Genomic DNA, 24,089 nt, shown 5'->3' with positions numbered 1-24,089 from the left:
GAACAATAACCACATGGAAATGTTGCAAACTAAAGTCCTCAGAATTTGAAAGGACACACACACACATACACACACACACACACACACACACACACACACACACACACACATGGAAATATAATGTTGACAGTTAAATATTGTTTATGTTTACATTTCCTTAATTATCCTCTGTATTGTGTGTGTACATGTGTGTATGCACTCTTGTGTGTGTGTGCACGTGTGTGTGTGTGTGTGTGCATGCATGTGCATGTGGTGCACAAGCGCACCCATGCAGCCCATGTGGAAAAGTCATATTTGCAGGAGCCAGGTCTTTCCTTCCACATGTGGGTCCTGGAAATTAAACACAGGTTGTCAGGCTTGGCAGCAGGTGTCTCTGACCACTGTTCCATCTCACCAGCCCCACATTTAAAAAAAAAAAATCACACCTAGTATTCTCCTTAGTTTGGTTTTGACACTTAGCCATGAAAAAACACTAGAAGATAATACCAACTATAAATGTGTTTTTACATGTTACATCATTGGCAATTTTAAAACTATAAAAGAGAAATATTCAGAGAAGTAAAGAGCACTGACTGGGGAGGAAACAAGATCATCCTGGTAGGAGAACTTTTGAGTAACTGTAAGCATTATAAGGGAGATTCATGAATGCATCCATTCAAAACTAGAACAAACCAAGATAACAAAAATCACAGTGCAAGTAAAATTCCCAAAATTAAGAAAAAGATAAGCCGGGCGTGGTGGCGCACTCCTTTAATCCCAGCACTTGGGAGGCAGAGGCAGGCGGATTTCTAAGTTCGAGGCCAGCCTGGTCTACAAAGTGAGCTCCAGGACAGCCAGGGCTATACAGAGAAACCCTGTCTCGAAAAACCAAAAAAAAAAAAAAAAAAAAAAGAAAGAAAGAAAGAAAAAGATATTCTCTAGTTTCTTTTGGAAAAATGAATACTGAGAAAGTCTCCAAAATGGAGGGCAATAAAACGAACAGGTGATGAATATTGACAAAATGGAATGTGGGTCCAACAGGCCCAACATATCCTCCTTTAGCGACAGCTATTGAAGGAGGTGAGAGTGATGAGGTATTTGCCACCCAGAGGGAAGTCTCTAGACGCCAAGGGAGGCGCTTTAAATGGTCTAGGGAGTTTTGTTCAGGACAGACGGGAGACAAGCCCCAAGCGCATGCCCACAAGAGTTTAGACTGGCTCAGCGCTTGCCGCTCTTTCCCTGGACGTTTGAATTACACGAACCCAATGCTTTCTGTCTTCATTTCATCTCCATTTTTCCTTATCTCAGTCACTTGTTCCATTGCCTCATGACACTCGTCACTCTGAATGTCATCTCCAGAGGACCCCGACCCCAGATGCACATCACCGTTTCAAATGCTCCTCCAAATTTCTGTGCATCAAAGTGCTATGTGTAGTGGCATCTCAGAAGCATTCCAAGGATGCTCAACCCAGGCAAGCACCAGCCCTCCCCCAGGCGCCCTCTTCTCGGGGAACAGCAGCACCATTAACTGTGCTGCTCCGGCCTTAAGTTCATGACTCATATGTAACCCCTATCTCTCTCACACCATGTGTTCAATTCAGCAAGCCTAACATCAAATGTGAATTTGAAAGGAAGTATGTTCAAAAAGAGAGCAATGTTCTCACACTTTGAAGAATTTACAGTCTTTGTCACTTTCCTTTCTTTCATGAGGTCTTATCTGAAACAATAATTTCTTAAGAACACACTTGAAAAGGGCTGGAGAAATGGCTCAGTGGCTAAGAGAACTGGATGCTCTTCTAGTGGATCCAGGTTTTATTCCCAGCACCCATAGAGCAGCTCACAACTGTCTGTAACCCCAGTCCTGGGGACGCAATTTTCTCTTCTCACCTCCTCAGGCACTGAGCACATATGTAGTAAACAAACATACATACAAGCCAGATATTCATGCACATAAAATAAAGTTTAACTTTAAAAAAAAATTATCTGTTGGTATGATCACTGCATGCTCAGCAGTAAATAATATATAATATTTGAAGACTGATTTTACACTTTAATCAATTAAAATATAAAAGACATATTCAGTATATTAAACAAAAGTTCCACATATCTTAAAAATGTGAAAGTAATGAAAATGAACCACAGGATATAGGTTTGGAAAACAATAAAGACACAAAACACAAAATGCTCTTATGAAGAAGGAAATGATAAGACATAGTCAAAAACTGATCATAGAATACAATTTTCATGAAGGTAAGAAAGAGTAGAAATGTTTTGATTTGTGTGATAGAGATTAGTGTAAGGGATAGGAACAAATGAGAATTGAAAAGGTCACGCTTGTAATAGAGGGAAATCAATACATTAGCAAATAAAGAAATTCTGGAGAGACTAGCCATTGGTGGCTTAACAACCACTTCTAGCTAATGACAGTGAATAAAACATAGTGAATCTTTCATTTATCATCCTCTTTCAGGGCTGTTCTTAGTTATAGTACATGTTGCTACTACAATGTTTAAATAAATAAACAGAAAATATTAATGAATGATAAGCAAATAACAATCTACTCTTACATCTTAATTCTCACACTAATAATTGAGAAAAGATTCATAAGGAGACCACAAATATTTGTCTCCTTGCTGAATAAAATAAAATATAGGACACAATGTGACCTGGGGCATATTAGAGCAATCTTTATAATCAAGCCACTGGATCAGTAGATTGGCTAACTACTATTCTGTCTAAATAGGTGGATAGCTGCATATACATAAATTCTATAATTCTATAAAAATCTTTCACACAGAGTTCGGCTAGCGCTCATGCACTGACACACTGTAATTTATCTGCTCAAAGCACTGCAGCTTTGAACTCAGTGAAATCTCCATTGTCCTAGCACTACCTTTTGTCCTACTTTGAACTTATAAACATGGCGCTATTTTTACCTTGAATAGTGCATGGCTTGGTGGCCAGCAATATTAAAATAGAAGTCTGTTGTGTGCTTCATTTCATTGGTGTGCCCAGTGGCCTCAATCCAGTGTCCTACTGGGAGACAATAAACACCATCCACCAAGTTGTCCTCATTATATGTGCAGCAACGGTCATGGTGAGGTCCATTTCCTAGAACAAGATCGAGCAAACAGCATTTAAGTCACTGTTTTGCTTAGACAGCCTCGAAATGACTGGGAACAAAATTAATAGTAAGACGGAAATAAACAGAAAGCCTGCTTAATCACAAAATGAAACTGGCTACAGTCAGAGAAAATTGGGCTTTATAAAGTTACTTATAAAAATCATAGTGTCTGAGTTCCTTCTAAGTACATGAGTTTTAATTTTAAAAAAGAGATGCTTATTAATTCTTTCAGAACCTCATGGATTCTCTCAGTACCCTACAACAAGCTATGACTTTTTTTATTGCCAAATAACCATTTGAAATGGTTTCATAGTCATTGTCATGCTTGGATACCATGTTATCTTTATGGTATGCAAATTATACTTCAGGACAATCATAAAGTATTTCAGTACCAATGCAAACAGTAAATACATAAGTATGAATATATTAATAAATAGTAAAAACAAATGATCACAGCCAATGTAATTCTCAGATAAAACATGGATTAGTATTACTTATAGATGAGAAAACTAAGTATCATGGACGTTAATGGGTTTCCTTAAGCCTGCTGCTGACACTCTCACAGGACGCTCTCTCAGGCACCTGTTACCTTCTGCTGCTCCAAGCCTCCTTCACATGCACAACGACACACAATCCTCCTTCCCAGTGCCATGGAGCAAGGGAGAAAGAAAAGAGCATGTCTCTAAAAACACCATTTGCCTCCTTTGCAGTTCTTCCCGGAATCAACTACACTGGATATTGTGACCTGAACACTTGCATCACCCTGAGATTCTCATGTTGAGCTGCATGCTTGCCCTACCACCAGAGTCCCGTGGTGAAGCGCTTCCATTTCCCCTTGGGAGACTCAAGGAGATGCCATCTATTAACGGGAAAGTAAACCTTCACTAGATGCTGAATATGACTGCCCCTGCTTTACCTACCCTCAGAGCTCTGAGAAACAGATTTCTGTTTATTAAATCTCTCAGACTATGACAATTTATTCTAGGAGGGTGAATAAGACACTGGAGGCTTTATTTCTATGAAAAATACAACTCAAACTGTATTATAATTAGATCTTACATGTTCATCTCACTTTTAATTATCTCCTCCTTTGTCCTATCTATAAGTAAAACAAATGTTTGTGACTTGTAGGAATAAATTGTTTGTAATGAATATAAAAATTTTGACTCACTTGCTACTTTCAGTCTTTAAAAGTTGCTTGGCATAACATCTAGAAATGCTCTTTATCTAGTGGTGGATTCTCTAGAATATAGAACTTCTCGCTCAATAAATCATTACCAATCTTCCTAGATTCCTCTTTTTTTTTTGATAGCTAAAAATCTCTCCACCAACAGTCCACTAAGTCCTTTGAGATACATACTAGATGATATGCAAATGGCCAGCAACTCAACTCCTGAAAGAATATCCACCAGAAAAGTATGAATAGCAGTACAACTTTAACAGCAAGGGCTGCAATAATGTTTATTCCTTCTTCAGCAAATATTTGAGACAGGCAGTGTAGTGTGCAGAGTCATAGTAAAGATTTAGGTACTTAAGAGAAATTTAAAATTTCCAAACAGTTTTTAGTAGCCATGTAATGAAACCACATTTTTATTCTGAAATGACTCTCAGATTAAAGGGAAAAATTAATAGTGGAATAATGAAGCTGAGAGTCCAGGAGCCTGACCAATAGCCCAGTCAAGTGTAAGGACCTGCACTCGATCCCAAGAGCTCATGGAACTAGCTGGCTTGGCAGCCATGCTGTAACTCCAGAGCTGACCTATCAGTGAACTCCAGGCAAATGAGAGACCCAGTCTCAAAAAATGAGGTAGATTGTGCCTGAAGAATGACACCCAAGGTTGTTTTCTGGTTTCCACACATATGCTCCCATGAATATATGAACACACACAGATACACAGAGGCATACATAGACACACACATGGATACACGGACACATGGACAGAGTAGTTTAGTCCATTTAGAAAATGACTGTATTAAAGCAGGAGTGTGATGAGCGAATGCTGTTGGTAGGAACAGAAACATTAGGTAAATGCAGAAGAAAAGGCTACAAGATTTGTGAATAGTCAGATTTGTAAGAAGATGGTAGAGGACCAAGAGATACCTCTAACCTTTCAGTGAACATCATACTATATAGAGTAGTACCACTTTCTGAGAGAAAGGGTCTGTAGGAAAGCAACTTGAGAATACTAGAGTATGAGTGCTGAGTACTCAGATATCTAAGGAGAATATCAACAGAGCTGGAGTTATGGATTGGACACTTGGGCTAAGGACTTGGACTAAAATGAGTTAGGAATCATCTGTACATGTCATCTAGATATAAAGATGAGTCACTGAGAGAAATACTACATTTGTACACTCAATAGATGGAGAAGGGAAATGACCTTATAGATGTACAGGAAGAGAAGGGGGAAAGATGAGGAGAAAATGAGGAAGACCAGCTTGAGTGAAAATGAATTGTACACCAAAGCAGACAAGGCATGTGTGCTGTTAAAGACAAGGCATGTGTGCTGTGACAGACAAGGCATGTGTGCTGTGACAGACAAGGCATGTGTGCTGTGACAGACAAGGCATGTGTGCTGTGACAGACAAGGCATGTGTGCTGTGACAGACAACGCATGTGTGCTGTGACAGACAACGCATGTGTGCTGTGACAGACAAGGCATGTGTGCTGTGACAGACAAGGCATGTGTGCTGTTAAAGACAAGGCATGTGTGCTGTGACAGACAAGGCATGTGTGCTGTGACAGACAAGGCATGTGTACTGTTATAGACAAGGTTTGTGTGATCTTGATAGTGGTTGTCACTGGGAAGTAAAACTGTGTGGAGGGGAATTATACCATGCTAAACTATCCAAATTGATCAATTTGTTACCAAGAATAGGTTTTAATAAATGAATAGCTCATCTCAGAAGTATCTGAAATGTTACAAGCTTAATAAAAGAATAAATATCTTTCCCAGTGATCACTATGATAGAGTTATGATGACTTAAATATTATCTCTAGAATACATAATAATTATTGAAGATCTAAAATGTAGATTATAATGTTCAATAGAAATGCTATATATTATGTTCCAAAGAATTTTTTACTGCCAGTATTTGTCTCTGAATAATCATTCTTATACATGGATGTTTTAGGCAATATTTTCAGAAGTCTTTTATCCCTAGTAACCTATGTTATACAAATTAAGTTACAGACGGGTCCCACAGGTGCTAGGGATGAGCCACCTGGGTGCTTGCTGGGAATATCCTGGCCATGGCCCTGGTACAGCACGCAGGTCAGCATGTGCTTCTACCCTCCTTCCCTGCCCTGGGTCTAGGGTGACCATCCAGGCCTGGCTCAGCAGGTCCCCTTCTAAGCTCACAGTACAGCAATATTTCAAGAGAAGTCCAAGGTCCCTCCGAGAATGGAGTGATATTTCAAAAATACTTGCTGATGTTTGGACAGAGCGAATCACAAACCACGCATGTGCAGCTGTCTGAACAACACCAGGACGCCCACTGTCAGCCAACCTTTCAGACCTGCTTGTGCTAGATGAGAAGGAGTGGCCTCACTGTGAAGGAGTCACCTGGAAATAAGACTCAGGATGGAATCCAGACCGTTAGAAATAAGTTTTTGCAAGTGGAAGAATGCTACTCTGTCAGCTACATGACCTTGCTGGACCCCACAGCCCTTGGGACTTGAAAGAGCCTGGATCTTCCAGCCCTGCCCCTCTTTCAGAGACCCTCACAGAACAGAACTCAGCTAAAAGCCCACTTTACCATCACAGTGTAAGAAAAGATAACGGTTCTGCCTAACCATGGTCTCCACACAGCAGGCTTCATCGAAGCCTTCCTCATCTCCCTCCTCCTGACCTTAGCAGCCCTGTTCTTCTTGACACTGGGTCGGTGTCTGCAGGGAAGAATACTGTCTAGATGCCAGGTGAGTCTCGCTCTCAGGGATGCCCTGGTTGGCAGTGGTGTGAGGTGGACAGTCATCCTTTAGCCTGATGCTTCTCAACTCTGGACTAAGTCAGACTCCACTGGTGATCTAAGGACAGATGATCACCTTGCTTGTCCAGGACACAAGCTCATAATTAACCCTGGGGCTGGTGATTTATATCAATGATAGAGCAACTGCCTAGCCTGTGCCAGGACAGTCCACAACACTGCCAGTAAATAAGCAAATTAATTAATTCACTAAGCAAAACCTTCTAGGATTATGTCTTTAAATATTATTCTTAATTATATGCAAGCCCATCACCTCAGGCATTCATCATTTCTCTGTGTGAACGTACATGCTCTCTTCAGCTAGTGTGAACTACTCGGCACCTTCTTGGCAACCTGGCTGCTCCACTGTGCTATGGAACTGCCCAGCATTTTCCTTCGGCCTGCCCCAACATGGCTACCACAGGGCTCCATCTTCATATCCACCCCTGCACACTCCACAAACATGCTAGCCATCACTCTATGCTCAACATCTAAGGGGTTCATCTTTTTAGATTCCACTTATGATGGAGATCAGTGCGTGGCTTATTTCAGATGTAATATGATCCAGGTCCATCTACATTTTGAAAATGTAGTAGTTTGAATGACATTGACTGGTCTCCAATAAATGAAACTAAGGAGGTATTTCACTGGGGGTGCGCTTTGGGGTTTAAAAAGTCCACACGAGGCTCCATCTCTCCCTCCCTCTCTCTGCCTGTGGATCAGGATATAAAGCTCTCAGCTATTGTTTCAGCATCATGCCTATCTGCTTCCCACCATGATGATTATGGACTAACCCTCTCAGACTGTAAGCTGGCCCCTAATTAAATGCTCTGTTTTAAAGAAGAAAAAACGACACATTAAGTCCCAGTGACCAAAGCGTCTTTTAGGATGGAGTGGTTGTCTTTTGAATTTCACCCAAAGAAATACCAAAAACAAGTAATAAATTTTAGTTGGTAAAACTTCTACATCTAGGACGATAGAGCAGATTTTATTTTTCTTTTCCTTTCAGAACTGGACATTTAATGTACACCAACATAAAAACAATAGGAGAACAAGGAGCAGAATAAACTACTGGAGACTCTGGAGTCTAAGTGGCTGCACAGTGCTGGCTTCTGTGGGGCACTGTTTACTTTATAGCCCAGACTCAGATCTGAAAAGTCAACGATCTCCTACACCAATGGGCAGAGACAAGAGAAAACACACAGAACTGCAGTTTCCAGCAGGAAATGGAGAAAAGCAGCTCAGAAAAACAAACCTCTTTCTCGTGTGTGTGTGTGTGTGTGTGTGTGTGTGTGTGTGTGTATACATGTATGAGTGTGTGTGTGTGTGTGTGTGTGTTAGCAGTTAGTGTACATTCACGAGTTGTTATGTTTGTATACATGAGTTGTGTTTGTATGTGTGTGTTATAGGTTTGTATGTGATCATGCATGTGTTGTATGTGAATGTGTTATATTTGTATATGTGTATATATGTATGTTGTGTGTTTGTGTGTGCATGTCATATCATTTTGTATGTGTATATATGTACAAATGTGTGTTGCATTTTTGTCTCTGTGTGTTGTATGTATGGAAGTGTTGGTGCATATGTGTTTGTTTGTGTAAATGTGTAATGTATGTTTATGTGTTCATGTGTTGAATATCCATGTATGTGTGTGTTGGTGTTAGTGTTTTTATGTGTTATATATTTATGTACATACTCCTATGTTTATGTCTATGAACATGAGTATACAGGTACATTTGTCTCTGTGGGTAAGGAAAGGTCTCTCACTAAATCCATACCTTGCCAGTTTATGTAGCTAGTCAGAAAACCTCTAGGGTCCTCCCACCTCCCAACCCTCAGCCCTGAAGTTCCAGATGTGGCGCCACACCTGGATTTTAGACAAAACTCGGGGGTTGAACTCACACTCCCATGCTTGTACAGCAAGTACTTTAACCACTGTACCAACTCTCCATCTCACACAACTGTAACCTTTACGTTAATAACTGCTGTACTCTAGTCCCACACTACACCCACCAATACAAGCAACCTCCATGTGTGACTCCACCATCCGAACTGAAATGGAGCACCACAGCCACTCACTGGGATTAAAGGAGTCCAAAGACAGGATTAAGACTTCCAATGGTTTCCCTAGAGACCAGGTCTGTCTCCACTTAGTCTTAAGTACATGTCCCATCCTTTGCCACTGAGTAAACCTAGTAGAGAGTCAGGATTGTCACCTCCCTTTCCACTACTACTGACATGGATGCCACGTAGGGAACAGTAACAAGGTATTTCTATATCTCTCAGTGAGAGTGGTATCAGTGGGAACTTCTAGAGACTTTGAACACCCATCCATTGAGTAATAATGTGACTGCAGTCCCTTGATTACCAATGGAGTGTGGAGCATCAGTAATGACACAGCATCTTCACACTCCTACTGAATCAGTACCAGAGAAGTCAAGTCAAAAACAGATTCTCCCAAGACCCAGAGTCTCATCGGGTATTACCCAAAATGTGCAACTTCCAGCACAAGAGCGTCCCTGCATCCAGAACCATGACAACCTTAAGCTTTTCCTTAAGGAAGATGCTTGATGGATGCCAACACCAAAAAGAAAGAGATTATAAAACCTCAACAGTCTCTGACGACCAGTTTTAAAGAAATGAAAACATCAGTTTCAGTAAAAAAAAAAGATATCAAAGATACTGAAAAGCAAATGAAAATTTTACAATTAAAAAATAATGGAGGTGGGGCTGGAGAGATGGCTCAGTGCTTAAGAACACTAACTGCTCTTCCAAAGGTCCTGAGTTCAAATCCCAGCAACACATGGTGGCTCACAACCATCTGTAAAGTATCTGATGCCCTCTTCTGGTGTGTCTGGAAAAAGCTACAGTGTACTCTTAGAAATAAAACAAATCTTTAAAAATAAAAATAAAATAATGGAGATTAAAAACACAATTCAGTGGATAAACTTAAGAGTAAAGTGGAAAGAATCAGCAAACTTAAGGAGAATTATAGAAACCCATCCAGGGAAAACTGAGGAAAAACAGAAAGACAATCTTTACAGATGTTTGCTACTATCACAAAATATTTAGCATTCCTACAAGACAAGGAAAAGATGACATTGAAGGAAACATTTGAGGAAATAATGCCTCAAAATGTTTTAAATCTGCCAAGGAGCAGAAACACAGACAGATTCGAGAAGCTAAGTGAGGCCTAACCAGGGCAAATCAAAAAAAAAAACATACTAAGACTAGTAATTTCTGAAAAGTGCCAACAGAAAGTTTTTAAAGCAACCAGAGAAATATAATAAAAGCTGCTCCAGCCTGGACAGCACTTTTGCCTGTAATCTCCGAAGTTTGCCCTGGGAGGTGGAAGCAGGAAGAAGTCAGGGTCATCCTTGATACAGGAGACTCAAACAATAAGAGAGGAGAAGAAGACGCAAGTTGTTCTAGTGTCAGCAGTTTCCCATCAGAAGCCATACAGGCTAAAAGATATAGCGTGTTTCAAACACTGAAAGAAAACTATTCACCAAGAATCTTTTATTCAGTAAATACATCCTCCAGAAACAAAGAAAATACTATGAAAACATGCTCAACGCAATAAATCTAAGAAAGTTTCTTGCTACTTGAACTACTTTTAAAACTGACTAGAAGCCAGGCGTGGTGGCGCACGCTTTTAATCCCAGCACTCGGGAGGCAGAGGCAGGCGGATTTCTGAGTTCGAGGCCAGCCTGGTCTACAGAGTGAGTTCCAGGACAGCCAGGGCTATACAGAGAAACCCTGTCTCGAAAAAACAAAAAAAAAAAAAAAACCAAAAAACAAAAAACAACAACAACAACAAACCTTACTAGCAGAAGTCCAGCAGAAGTCCAGGAGAAGACAAGGCCTTAGTGAGAGCCCTTAATCCCAGCACTCGGGTGGCAGAGGCCAGTAGATCTCTTTAAGTGCAAGATCCAGCCCAGTCCATATAGTGATTCCAGGCCAGCCAGGACAACACAGTAAGACCCTGTCTTTTAAAAAAAAATGGGGTGGGGGCTGAATTTCCTGTCCAGACTAGACCTGGTCTATGTCAATTATTTATTATCATTCATTTAAAATAAATAAACATACAAACAGTTCATAAGATTGAAATAAAGACAACTCACTCTGTATTGTTGCTTAAAGTGTAGAAAAGGATTTGTTTAGCCGACAAAGTACCTGCTTCCTCAGAGTGTATTTGGCCACCATTTTTGTCAATTAAGCCAAGTTAGGTGAGTCTAAGAAAATGGGGGGGCTGGAGAGATGGCTCAGTGGGTTAGAGCACCCGACTGCTCTTCCGAAGGTCCAGAGTTCAAATCCCAGCAACCACATGGTGGCTCACAACCATCCGTAACGAGATCTGACTCCCTCTTCTGGTGTGTCTGAAGACAGCTACAATGTACTTACATATAATAAATAAATAAATCTTTAAAAAAAAAAAAAAAAAGAAAAGAAAAGAAAATGGGGACTGGTTCCAGGATTGCTGCTCCACTCTCCAGCTGCAGAAGGAAGAAACCTCAGAATAAGCTCATTGAGCTTGGAAGTTTGATAAGGTCAAAGACTGGGGTTAAAAGAAGTTTAGTTTTTTTAAGGTCATAAATTGAAATTATATTGCGTAAGCATCATTTATTGGATATGTTTAGACTTCTTAAGTATAAATAAAACATATTTATTATTCATACTATTTGTTTAAATATATCCTCCTTGGAATTTAATTACTTGACAGTTTTTACTTCTAGCATATGAACATAAATCCTAAACCTAACACATTAATCTCTAATTTTAGCTATTAATTCACCCCATCTGCCATTGCTTCAGAAGCTCTTAGTGAATAAAGTGGCCAAAGGTATGGGAGAGTTGTTGCAAAGTCTTTGGCATTGTAATACTGTTCTAATGGAAAATAAATACAGAGGGGAAAAAAACACATTTAAGATGTGCTTGCCAGCTGTCTGCTCTTTGAAAGGGTGGGTCGGGTTGCAGCAGACCTCAGCAAGATAAAATGTGACAGTAGAAAGCAGTTGAGTTTGGCTGCAATGATGGAGAGAGCTGGCCTGGCCTACATAATAGGATAATGAAATTAAAGACATAGGGAGTAGAGAAATCTCTTTTTGAAGAATAGAGCGTGTGAGGCAGAGCCCTTTATTCCCATCAAAATCCAGAAAACAATCCCAAGATTCATATGGAGCGACAAAAGACCTTGGAAAGCTAAAGCAACCCTTAGCAGGGAGAGACACTGAAAATATCACCTACTAGATCTCAAAGAACATTCCAGAGCCTCAGGAACATAAGCAACATGGTGCTGGCACAAAAACAGATGCTAGAGCACTATAGTACAAGACTGAGAATAGCAGACAGTTATAACAACCTACTTCTTGCCAGGCTCCCAGAGCATCCTTGAGAGAAAAGGACTGAAAAACAGTGCTGGGGACCTGGGATTCTACATGCAGGAGAATGAAACCAGACTCATGTTCTCTCCCCTTTCATAAAAAACAACCCAAACGGATCAAATACCTTTATTTAAGATCCCAAGCTCTCAAGCTGGGAAACAAAGAGACAGTTCAATGCTGTTGGTGGGATTGCAAACTGGTACAACCACTCTGGAAATCAGTCTGGTGGTTCCTCAGAAAATTGGACATAGTACTACCAGAGGATCCCGCAATACCTCTCCTGGGCATATATCCAGAAAATGTTCCAACCGGTAAGAAGGACACATGCTCCACTATGTTCATAGCAGTCTTATATATAATATTCAGAAGCTGGAAAGAACCCAGATGTCCCTCAACAGAGGAATGGATACAGAAAATATGGCACATTTACACAATGGAGTACTACTCAGCTATTAAAAAGAATGAATTTATTAAATTCCTAGGCAAATGGATGGACCTGGAGGGTATCATCCTGAGTGAGGTAACCCAATCATAAAAGAACTCACATGACATGTACTCACTGATAAGTGAATATTAGCCCAGAAACTTAGAACACCCAAGATACAAGTGGCAAAACACATGAAACTCAAGAAGAACAAAGACCAAAGTGTGGTCACTTTGCCCCTTCTTAAAATTGGGAACAAAACACCCATGGAAGGAGTTACAGAGACAAAGTTTGGAGCTGAGATGAAAGGATGGACCATCTAGAGACTGCCATACCCAGGGATCCATCCCATAATCAGCCTCCAAATGCAGACACCATTGCATACGCCAGCAAGATTTTGCTGAAAGGACCCTGATATAGCTGTCTCTTGTGAGGCTATGCCGGTGCCTGGCAAACACAGAAGTGGATGCTCATTTGGTGGAACACAGGGCCCCCAATGGAGGAGCTAGAGAAAGCACCCAAGGAGCTGAAGGGGTCTGCAACCTATAGGTGGAACAACAATATGAACTAACCAGTACCCCAGAGCTGGTTATCTCTAGTTGCATATGTAGCAGAAGATGGCCTTGTCAGCCATCATTGGGAGGAGAGGTCCCTTGGTCTTGCAAACTTTATATGCCCCAGTACAGGGGAACGCCAGGGCCAAGAAGTGGGAGTGGGTCGGTAGGGAGCAGGCGGGGAGGGTATGGAGGACTTTTGGGATAGCATTTGAAATGTAAAATAAGAAAAATACTTAATAAAAAAATATTAAAAGAAAAAAGAAAAAAAAGCATAGGGGCTGGATCGATGGATCAGCAGTAAAAAGCTCAAACAAGAGGACCCCAATTTGATTCTTAGCACCCATGTCAGGTAGCTTGAGACCACTGTAACTCTAGCTCTAGGGGTTCAGATGCCATCTTTCCATCTTCCCAGCACCTGCACACACATGAACAAATACACATATACACATAATTAAAAATAAATCTCTAATAGAAATGTATGCCTAGACAGGATTCTAACAACATAGGAAACTATGCCAAACCTGACAAATGGAATTTCATGATGTAAAGAAGCTTTTACAGATCAAAGGAATCAATCACCAGAGAGAACAAACAACCTAGACAATGAGGAGAAAAGTATTTGCCAATTACACACCAGTCACAGGATTAATACTCAGGCTACATAAGAAACTGTAAAAATTAAACACCTGAAATTCAAGTCATCCAATCAATAAAGCAGCTAGTGGACTGAATAGATAGTTCATAAAAGAAAAAATATAAATGGCCAATAAATATTGGAAAGTGTTCAATATCCTCAGCCATCCATGAAATGCAAATTAGCACTACTATGAGGCTGCACCTCACAGTCAACATAGCTTTGCGTTCTGATCCCTGTAACCCACTCAAGAGCCCAGCAGAGCAGCTCACATTGGTAAGGTCATCAGTGGTGGAACAGACACACACAGATTCCTAGATAACACTGGCTGGACTGGCTAGCTCAAGCAGTGAACTTCAAGTTTATTGAGAAACTCGGTCTCTAAAGATAAAAGAAAAACAACTGAGGAGGACTGACAAAATGGTCCTCTGTCATACTCTCACGGACACACACAAAATAGTTAAGGCAGGTTAGTGAAGATGTGCAAAGGGAAGGCTTTTTTCTCTTTTTCTTATTCATTCTTCTCTCATATATTGCATCCCAACAGTAGTTTACCCTCCCTCCTCTCCTTCCAGTTCCTCCCCCTACCTCCCTCTCCCCCAGATCCACTCCTCTCCCAGGGATATCAAACAAATAGAGCCTAGCAAGCTAAGACTACCCATGAACCCTCATATCAGGCCTGGATGAAGCAAGCAAGTAGGGGGAAAGGGGTCCCTAAAGTAGTCAAAAGAGAGACAGTCCCCACTCCCACTATTAGGAGTCCCACAAGAACACCAAACTACACAAACACAGAATGTATGGAGAGGAACTACATCATATCTATAAAGGCACTGGTCTGTGGAAATATAAACTCATGCAACTTCTACAGAAATTAGTTGAGAGCCTCCTCACAAAACCAAAAATAGCACTACCATACAGTACCCTTGAGTGTACACCTGAAGGCCTCTAAGTCAGCAAGCCATGGGGGATAGTCGAACATTCATGTTATAGCTGCAATATACACAGCAGCCAGGAAATGGAACTGATCCAGCTAGATGCCTATCACCTACCTGATGAATAGATAACAGATGGTATGACACATGATGGAGTTTTCTGCAGTTGTAAAGAAGAATGAAACTATGACATTTGTAGAAAAATGGCTGCAATTAGAAAGCACCAACTGAGTGAAATAAGGCAGACTTACCCCCAAACTCAGTTTTTCCTCTTATATATAACACAGATTTAAAATGATAGATTGTGTGTGTGTTTAGGTCATAAATCTAGAATCATGAAAGGATAGAAAAATATCTCAGAGGAGGGAGGAATAAAGAAGGTAATATAATGAATGTAATAAGAAAGTAGAAGATGGGGCCAACTTCTAGCAGTTGAATAGAAATAGAGGAAGGAGAGGAACAGTAGACATGAGGGTGTCATAGGAGAGGGATGGTGAACATGGGAGTGTCATAGGAGACAGCAGACATGGGGGTGTCATAGGAGAGGAACAGTGGACATGGGGGTGTCATAGGAGAGGGACAGTGGACATGGGGGTATCATAAGAGAGAAACAGTAGACATGGGGATGTCATAGGAGAGGACCAGTGGACATGGGGGTGTCATAGGAGAGGGACAGTGGACATGGGGGTGTCATAGGAGAGGGACAGTGGACATGGGGGTGTCATAGGAGAGGAACAGTGGACATGGAGGATGTCATAGGAGAGGAACAGTGGACATGGGGGTGTCATAGGAGAGGACCCTGGGTGGAGGGTAAGAAGTGAGAACAAAGTATAATGAGGCCACAAAGAAACACACGATTTTGTATACCCACCTAAAAATTAATTTTTATGTACTAATGTTTTCAAAAGCAAGACATTAAAATGTTCAAGAAGTTCACAAAGAAACATTAGTAATCATTTGGACAATGCAAACTTAAAGTAAGAAGATGGCATCGTTCCACTTGTTAGAATGACTAACACAGAGCTAAAAGGCTGTAAGCGTTAGTGAGGTTAGAAAGAAAAGCTCACGCGTGTCAGGATGGCCGAGTGGCCTAAGGCGCCAGACTCAAGTCAAGAAGAAATGAGACCAAAGTGTGGGTGCTTTGCTCCTTCCTAGAAAGGGGAACAAAATACTTAAGGGAGCAAGTCCAAAGACAAGGTATAGAGCATAGACTGAAGGAAACGCCATCTAGAGACTGCCCCACCTGGGGATCTATCCCATATACAGTCACCAAACCCACACATGAATCATTAGGAATCTAAAATACCAAGAAGTTCTTGCTGAAAGGAGCCTGATATAGCTGTCTCCTGAGAGGCTCTGCCAGAGCCTGACAAATAAAGACATGGATGCTTTCAGCCTACCATTGGACTGAGCACAGGGTCCCCAATGGAGGAGCTAGAGAAAAGTCTGAAGGAGCTGAAGGGGTTTGCAACCCCATAGGAAGAACAACAATATCAACCAACCAGACACTGCCTCACCCCCCCCCCCGCAGAGCTCCCAGGGACTAAACCACCAACCAAGTAGTACACATGGAGGGACCCATGGCTCCAGCAGAGGCTCTGCACATGTAGCAGAGGACTGCCTTATCAGGCATCAATGGGAGGAGAGGTTCTTGGTCCCAGTGTAGGGGAATTCGAGGGGAGGAAGCTGAAGTGGGTGGGTGAGTATGTGAACACCTTGACAGAAACAGGGGGAGGGGGCATGGGATAGGGATTTCCGGGGGGACCGGGAAAGGGGATAACATCTGAAATGTAAATTTAAAAATCTAATAAAAAATTCTTTTAAAAAGCTCAAATCATTAATGAATACTCAGATTAGTACAGTTATCATGGCAAAGATATACCTCAAAAAGCTAAAATATATAAATCATAAGGGCTAGCAGTCCACTTCTAGATGTGTATACACAAACACAAACATACACACACACACAGTCAAAGCAATTGAAATTAATGCACAAGGGTGGCCATCTTGGTTCCGGGACTCAGCAGAACTTAGGAAATTAGTCTGAAAAGGTGAGAGGGTGTGCCAGAGAACCGGACAGCTTCTGGGACAGGCTGAAGCACAGAGCCCCTGAGGCAGCACCCTTGGCGGGCCGCAGACAGCCGGCCACCGTCCGGACCAGAGGACAGGTGTCCGCCTGGCTTGGGAGGCGGCCTCAGCCTCAGCAGCAGCGGTTGCCATCTTGGTTCCGGGACTCAGCAGAACTTAGGAAATTAGTCTGAACAGGTGAGAGTCTGCACCACAGAAGCTGACAGCTTCTGGGAACTGCCAAAGCAACACAGCTTCTGAGAAAGGCCCTGTTTTGGGCCTTCTTCTTCGGCCAGGAGGAGGTCCAAAAACAAGATATCTGCGCACCTTCCCTGTAAGAGAGCTTGCCAGCAGAGAGTGCTCTGAGCACTGAAATTCAGAGGAGAGAATCTGTCTCCCAGGTCTGCTGATAGACGGTAACAGAATCACCAGAAGAACAATCTCTAAACAGAGTCAACTATAACTACTAACTCCAGAGATTACCAGATGGCGAAAGGTAAACGTAGGAATCTTACTAACAGGAACCAAGACCACTCACCATCATCAGAACCCAGCACTCCCACTTCGTCCAGTCCAGGACACCCCAACACACCTGAAAACCTACACCTAGATTTAAAAGCATATCTCCTGATGATGGTAGAGGACATCAAGAAGGACTTTAATAAATCACTTAAAGAAATACAGGAGAACACTGCTAAAGAGTTACAAGTCCTTAGAGAAAAACAGGAAAACACAATCAAACAGGTAGAAGTCCTTACAGAAAAAGAGGAAAAAACATACAAACAGGTGATGGAAATGAACAAAACCATACTAGACCTAAAAAGGGAAGTAGACACAATAAAGAAAACTCAAAGTGAGGCAACACTGGAGATAGAAACACTAGGAAAGAAATCTGGAACCATAGATTTGAGCATCAGCAACAGAATACAAGAGATGGAAGAGAGAATCTCAGGTGCAGAAGATTCCATAGAGAACATCGGCACAACAATCAAAGAAAATGGAAAATGCAAAAAGATCCTAACTCAAAATATCCAGGAAATCCAGGACACAATGAGAAGACCAAACCTACGGATAATAGGAGTGGATGAGAATGAAGATTTTCAACTCAAAGGACCAGCAAACATCTTCAACAAAATTATTGAAGAAAACTTCCCAAATCTAAAGAAAGAGATGCCTATGAACATACAAGAAGCCTACAGAACTCCAAATAGACTGGACCAGAAAAGAAATTCCTCCCGACACATAATAATCAGAACAACAAATGCACTAAATAAAGATAGAATACTAAAAGCAGTAAGGGAAAAAGGTCAAGTAACATATAAAGGCAAGCCTATCAGAATTACACCAGATTTTTCACCAGAGACTATGAAAGCCAGAAGAGCCTGGACAGATGTTATACAGACACTAAGAGAACACAAATTCCAGCCCAGGCTACTATACCCAGCCAAACTCTCAATTACCATAGATGGAGAAACCAAAGTATTCCACGACAAAACCAAATTCACACATTATCTCTCCACGAATCCAGCCCTTCAAAGGATAATAACAGAAAAAAACCAATACAAGAACGGGAACAACGCCCTAGAAAAAACAGGAAGGTAATCCCTCAACAAACCTAAAAGAAGACAGCCACAAGAACAGAATGCCAACTTTAACAACAAAAATAACAGGAAGCAACAATTACTTTTCCTTAATATCTCTTAACATCAATGGTCTCAACTCGCCAATAAAAAGACATAGACTAACAAACTGGCTACACAAACAAGACCCAACATTTTGCTGCTTACAGGAAACTCATCTCAGAGAAAAAGATAGACACTACCTCAGAATGAAAGGCTGGAAAACAATTTTCCAAGCAAATGGTATGAAGAAACAAGCAGGAGTAGCCATCCTAATATCTGATAAGATTGACTTCCAACCCAAAGTCATCAAAAAAGACAAGGAGGGACACTTCATTCTCATCAAAGGTAAAATCCTCCAAGAGGAACTCTCAATTCTGAATATCTATGCTCCAAATACAAGAGCAGCCACATTCACTAAAGAAACTTTAGTAAAGCTCAAAGCACACATTGCGCCTCACACAATAATAGTGGGAGACTTCAACACACCACTTTCACCAATGGACAGATCATGGAAACAGAAACTAAACAGGGACACACTGAAACTAACAGAAGTGATGAAACAAATGGATCTGACAGATATCTACAGAACATTTTATCCTAAAACAAAAGGATATACCTTCTTCTCAGCACCTCATGGTACCTTCTCCAAAATTGACCACATAATAGGTCACAAATCAGGCCTCAACAGATTCAAAAATATTGAAATTGTCCCATGTATCCTATCAGATCACCATGCACTAAGGATGATCTGCAATAACAAAATAGATAACAGAAAGCCAACATTCACATGGAAACTGAACAACACTCTTCTCAATGATACCTTGGTCAAGGAAGGAATAAAGAAAGAAATTAAAGACTTTTTAGAGTTTAATGAAAATGAAGCCACAACGTACCCAAACCTTTGGGACACAATGAAAGCATTTCTAAGAGGGAAACTCATAGCTATGAGTGCCTTCAAGAAAAAACGGGAGAGAGCACATACTAGCAGCTTGACAACACATCTAAAAGCTCTAGAAAAAAAGGAAGCAAATTCACCCAAGATGAGTAAGAGGCAGGAAATAATCAAACTCAGGGGTGAAATCAACCAAGTGGAAACAAGAAGAACTATTCAAAGAATTAACCAAACGAGGAGTTGGTTCTTTGAGAAAATCAACAAGATAGATAAACCCTTAGCTAGACTCACTAAAGGGCACAGGGACAAAATCCTAATTAACAAAATCAGAAATGAAAAGGGAGACATAACAACAGATCCTGAAGAAATCCAAAACACCATCAGATCCTTCTACAAAAGGCTATACTCAACAAAACTGGAAAACCTGGACGAAATGGACAAATTTCTGGACAGATACCAGGTACCAAAGTTGAATCAGGATCAAGTTGACCTTCTAAACAGTCCCATATCCCCTAAAGAAATAGAAGCAGTTATCAATAGTCTCCCAGCCAAAAAAAGCCCAGGACCAGACGGGTTTAGTGCAGAGTTCTATCAGACCTTCAAAGAAGATCTAACTCCAGTTCTGCACAAACTTTTTCACAAGATAGAAGTAGAAGGTATTCTACCCAACTCATTTTATGAAGCCACTATTACTCTGATACCTAAACCACAGAAAGATCCAACAAAGATAGAGAACTTCAGAACAATTTCTCTTATGAACATCGATGCAAAAATTCTTAATAAAATTCTCGCTAACCGAATCCAAGAACACATTAAAGCAATCATCCATCCTGACCAAGTAGGTTTTATTCCAGGGATGCAGGGATGGTTTAATATACGAAAATCCATCAATATAATCCATTATATAAACAAACTCAAAGACAAAAACCACATGATCATCTCGTTAGATGCAGAAAAAGCATTTGACAAGATCCAACACCCATTCATGATAAAAGTTCTGGAAAGATCAGGAATTCAAGGCCAATACCTAAACATGATAAAAGCAATCTACAGCAAACCAGTAGCCAACATCAAAGTAAATGGAGAGAAGCTGGAAGCAATCCCACTAAAATCAGGGACTAGACAAGGCTGCCCACTTTCTCCCTACCTTTTCAACATAGTACTTGAAGTATTAGCCAGAGCAATTCGACAACAAAAGGAGATCAAGGGGATACAAATTGGAAAAGAGGAAGTCAAAATATCACTTTTTGCAGATGATATGATAGTATATATAAGTGACCCTAAAAATTCCAACAGAGAACTCCTAAACCTGATAAACAGCTTCGGTGAAGTAGCTGGATATAAAATTAACTCAAACAAGTCAATGGCCTTTCTCTACACAAAGAATAAACAGGCTGAGAAAGAAATTAGGGAAACAACACCCTTCTCAATAGCCACAAATAATATAAAATATCTCGGCGTGACTCTAACGAAGGAAGTGAAAGATCTGTATGATAAAAACTTCAAGTCCCTGAAGAAAGAAATTAAAGAAGATCTCAGAAGATGGAAAGATCTCCCATGCTCATGGATTGGCAGGACCAACATTGTAAAAATGGCTATCTTGCCAAAAGCAATCTACAGATTCAATGCAATCCCCATTAAAATTCCAACTCAATTCTTCAACGAATTAGAAGGAGCAATTTGCAAATTCATCTGGAATAACAAAAAACCGAGGATAGCAAAAACTCTTCTCAAGGATAAAAGAACCTCTGGTGGAATCACCATGCCTGACCTAAAGCTTTACTACAGAGCAATTGTGATAAAAACTGCATGGTACTGGTATAGAGACAGACAAGTGGACCAATGGAATAGAATTGAAGACCCAGAAATGAACCCACACACCTATGGTCACTTGATCTTCGACAAGGGAGCCAAAACCATCCAGTGGAAGAAAGACAGCATTTTCAACAATTGGTGCTGGCACAACTGGTAGTTATCATGTAGAAGAATGCGAATCGATCCATACTTATCTCCTTGTACTAAGGTCAAATCTAAGTGGATCAAGGAACTTCACATAAAACCAGAGACACTGAAACTTATAGAGGAGAAAGTGGGGAAAAGCCTTGAAGATATGGGCACAGGGGAAAAATTCCTGAACAGAACAGCAATGGCTTGTGCTGTAAGATCGAGAATTGACAAATGGGACCTAATGAAACTCCAAAGTTTCTGCAAGGCAAAAGACACTGTCTATAAGACAAAAAGACCACCAACAGACTGGGAAAGGATCTTTACCTATCCTAAATCAGATAGGGGACTAATATCCAACATATATAAAGAACTCAAGAAGGTGGACCTCAGAAAATCAAATAACCCCCTTAAAAAATGGGGCTCAGAACTGAACAAAGAATTCTCACCTGAGGAATACCGAATGGCAGAGAAGCACCTGAAAAAATGTTCAACATCCTTAATCATCAGGGAAATGCAAATCAAAACAACCCTGAGATTCCACCTCACACCAGTGAGAATGGCTAAGATCAAAAATTCAGGTGACAGCAGATGCTGGCGAGGATGTGGAGAAAGAGGAACACTCCTCCATTGTTGGTGGGATTGCAGGCTTGTACAACCACTCTGGAAATCAGTCTGGCGGTTCCTCAGAAAATTGGACATAGTACTACCGGAGGATCCAGCAATACCTCTCCTGGGCATATATCCAGAAGAAGCCCCAACTGGTAAGAAGGACACATGCTCCACTATGTTCATAGCAGCCTTATTTATAATAGCCAGAAACTGGAAAGAACCCAGATGCCCCTCAACAGAGGAATGGATACAGAAAATGTGGTACATCTACACAATGGAGTACTACTCAGCTATTAAAAAGAATGAATTTATGAAATTCCTAGCCAAATGGATGGACCTGGAGGGCATCATCCTGAGTGAGGTAACACATTCACAAAGGAACTCACACAATATGTACTCACTGATAAGTGGATATTAGCCCAAAACCTAGGATACCCAAGATATAAGATACAATTTCCTAAACACATGAAAACTCAAGAAAAATGAAGACTGAAGTGTGGACACTATACCCCTCCTTAGAAGTGGGAACAAAACACCCTTGGAAGGAGTTACAGAGACAAAGTTTGGAGCTGAGAAGAAAGGATCGACCATGTAGAGACTGCCTTATCCAGGGATCCACCCCATAATCAGCATCCAAACGCTGACACCATTGCATACACTAGCAAGATTTTATCGAAAGGACCCAGATGTAGCTGTCTCTTGTGAGACTATGCCGGGGCCTAGCAAACACAGAAGTGGATGCCCACAGTCAGCTAATGGATGGATTACAGGGCTCCCAATGGAGGAGCTAGAGAAAGTACCCAAGGAGCTAAAGGGATCTGCAACCCTATAGGTGGATCAACATTATGAACTAACCAGTACCCCGGAGCTCTTGACTCTAGCTGCATATGTATCAAAGGATGGCCTAGTCGGCCATCACTGGAAAGAGAGGCCCATTGGACACACAAACTTTATATGCCCCAGAACAGGGGAACGCCAGGGCCAAAAAGGGGGAGTGGGCGGGTAGGGGAGTGGGGGTGGGTGGGTATGGGGGACTTTTGGTATAGCATTGGAAATGTAAATGAGCTAAATACCTAATAAAAAATGGAAAGAAAAAAAAAACTAGGCTTTAAAAAAAAAATTTATATATGATACAGAGAATATTAGTGGATTGTGAAGAAACTATGTCTTGATGCCATTTTCCAAGTGGGATGACTACAAAACAGTGTTGGAAAAGATTCTTAGGAACAACCAGCATTATAAAGAAAATTACAATAGTCTGTCACAGGTGGAGAAGGTTGAAGATGTTGCCCACTGGAGAAGGTTGCATCAATGAGAGCTAGAACTTAGAGTTTGTGATAGAGGGATGGATCTTAGACTGTGATTGACACATATGATAAGGAGCACAACAATCTATAAATGAGAATGATTCAAAGCAGAGGCTGATAAGGAAAACAATGACCCAGTACATAAAACAACAACTTTACAGTTCACAATGCCCATATTATGTATGAAAGCATACCCTGTAATACAAGTATAGCACATGGCTTGGGTAAAGAGAGAACAGAATGATACCCACCTTTAATCATTAGAAGGCATGCTCACAAGCTCTTTCACTATAATGAACAACTGAGGTATTTAACTTAGAGAGAGAAAAAAGTTACTTTGTTCCATGGTTCAGGACACTCCTGTCCAAGAATGGGCCACCTTACTCAGTCCTCTGGCCCATGGAAGAGATAGCACGTGGCAATGGTGAGGAGGTTGTGGCAAGCCAAACCATTCACCTCATAGACCAGGAAGCAAGAAACAGGAACAAGAGGAGGAAATTGGGGTCACATTCCTCCAACCAAGAGTAAGTCCCCAGTAACCAAGGGGCTTCCTCAAAGCCTGAAAGCACTTTCCAGCAGTACCACCCTGGAGACTACATTTTTAATGCACCAAGCTATGGGAGGTATTCAGCATTATACATTATA

At 41.0% G+C, this 24,089-nt stretch overlaps 1 protein-coding gene and 1 pseudogene across 2 annotated transcripts in view; one reads left to right on the top strand and one right to left on the bottom strand.

The window, feature by feature from the left end:
* Epm2a (epilepsy, progressive myoclonic epilepsy, type 2 gene alpha) overlaps nucleotides 1-24,089 on the bottom strand; it is a 116,974-nt gene that overhangs the window by 65,764 nt on the left and 27,121 nt on the right. For both annotated transcript variants that reach the window (XR_003948588.1, NM_010146.2), the window contains exon 2: nucleotides 2,916-3,090. Coding sequence is in view for 1 of the 2 variants with exons in the window: in NM_010146.2 (NP_034276.2) it covers nucleotides 2,916-3,090 (175 nt within the window). In the remaining variant the exon portion in view is untranslated. The remainder of the gene's footprint in view (nucleotides 1-2,915; nucleotides 3,091-24,089) is intronic.
* Nucleotides 6,297-7,020, top strand: Rpl17-ps11 (ribosomal protein L17, pseudogene 11; annotated as a pseudogene).

This window comes from Mus musculus, chromosome 10 (assembly GCF_000001635.26).
Source record: "Mus musculus strain C57BL/6J chromosome 10, GRCm38.p6 C57BL/6J".
In the NCBI taxonomy this organism is placed as follows: Eukaryota; Metazoa; Chordata; class Mammalia; order Rodentia; family Muridae; genus Mus; species Mus musculus.
This window is presented reverse-complemented; position numbering and strand designations above follow the sequence as displayed.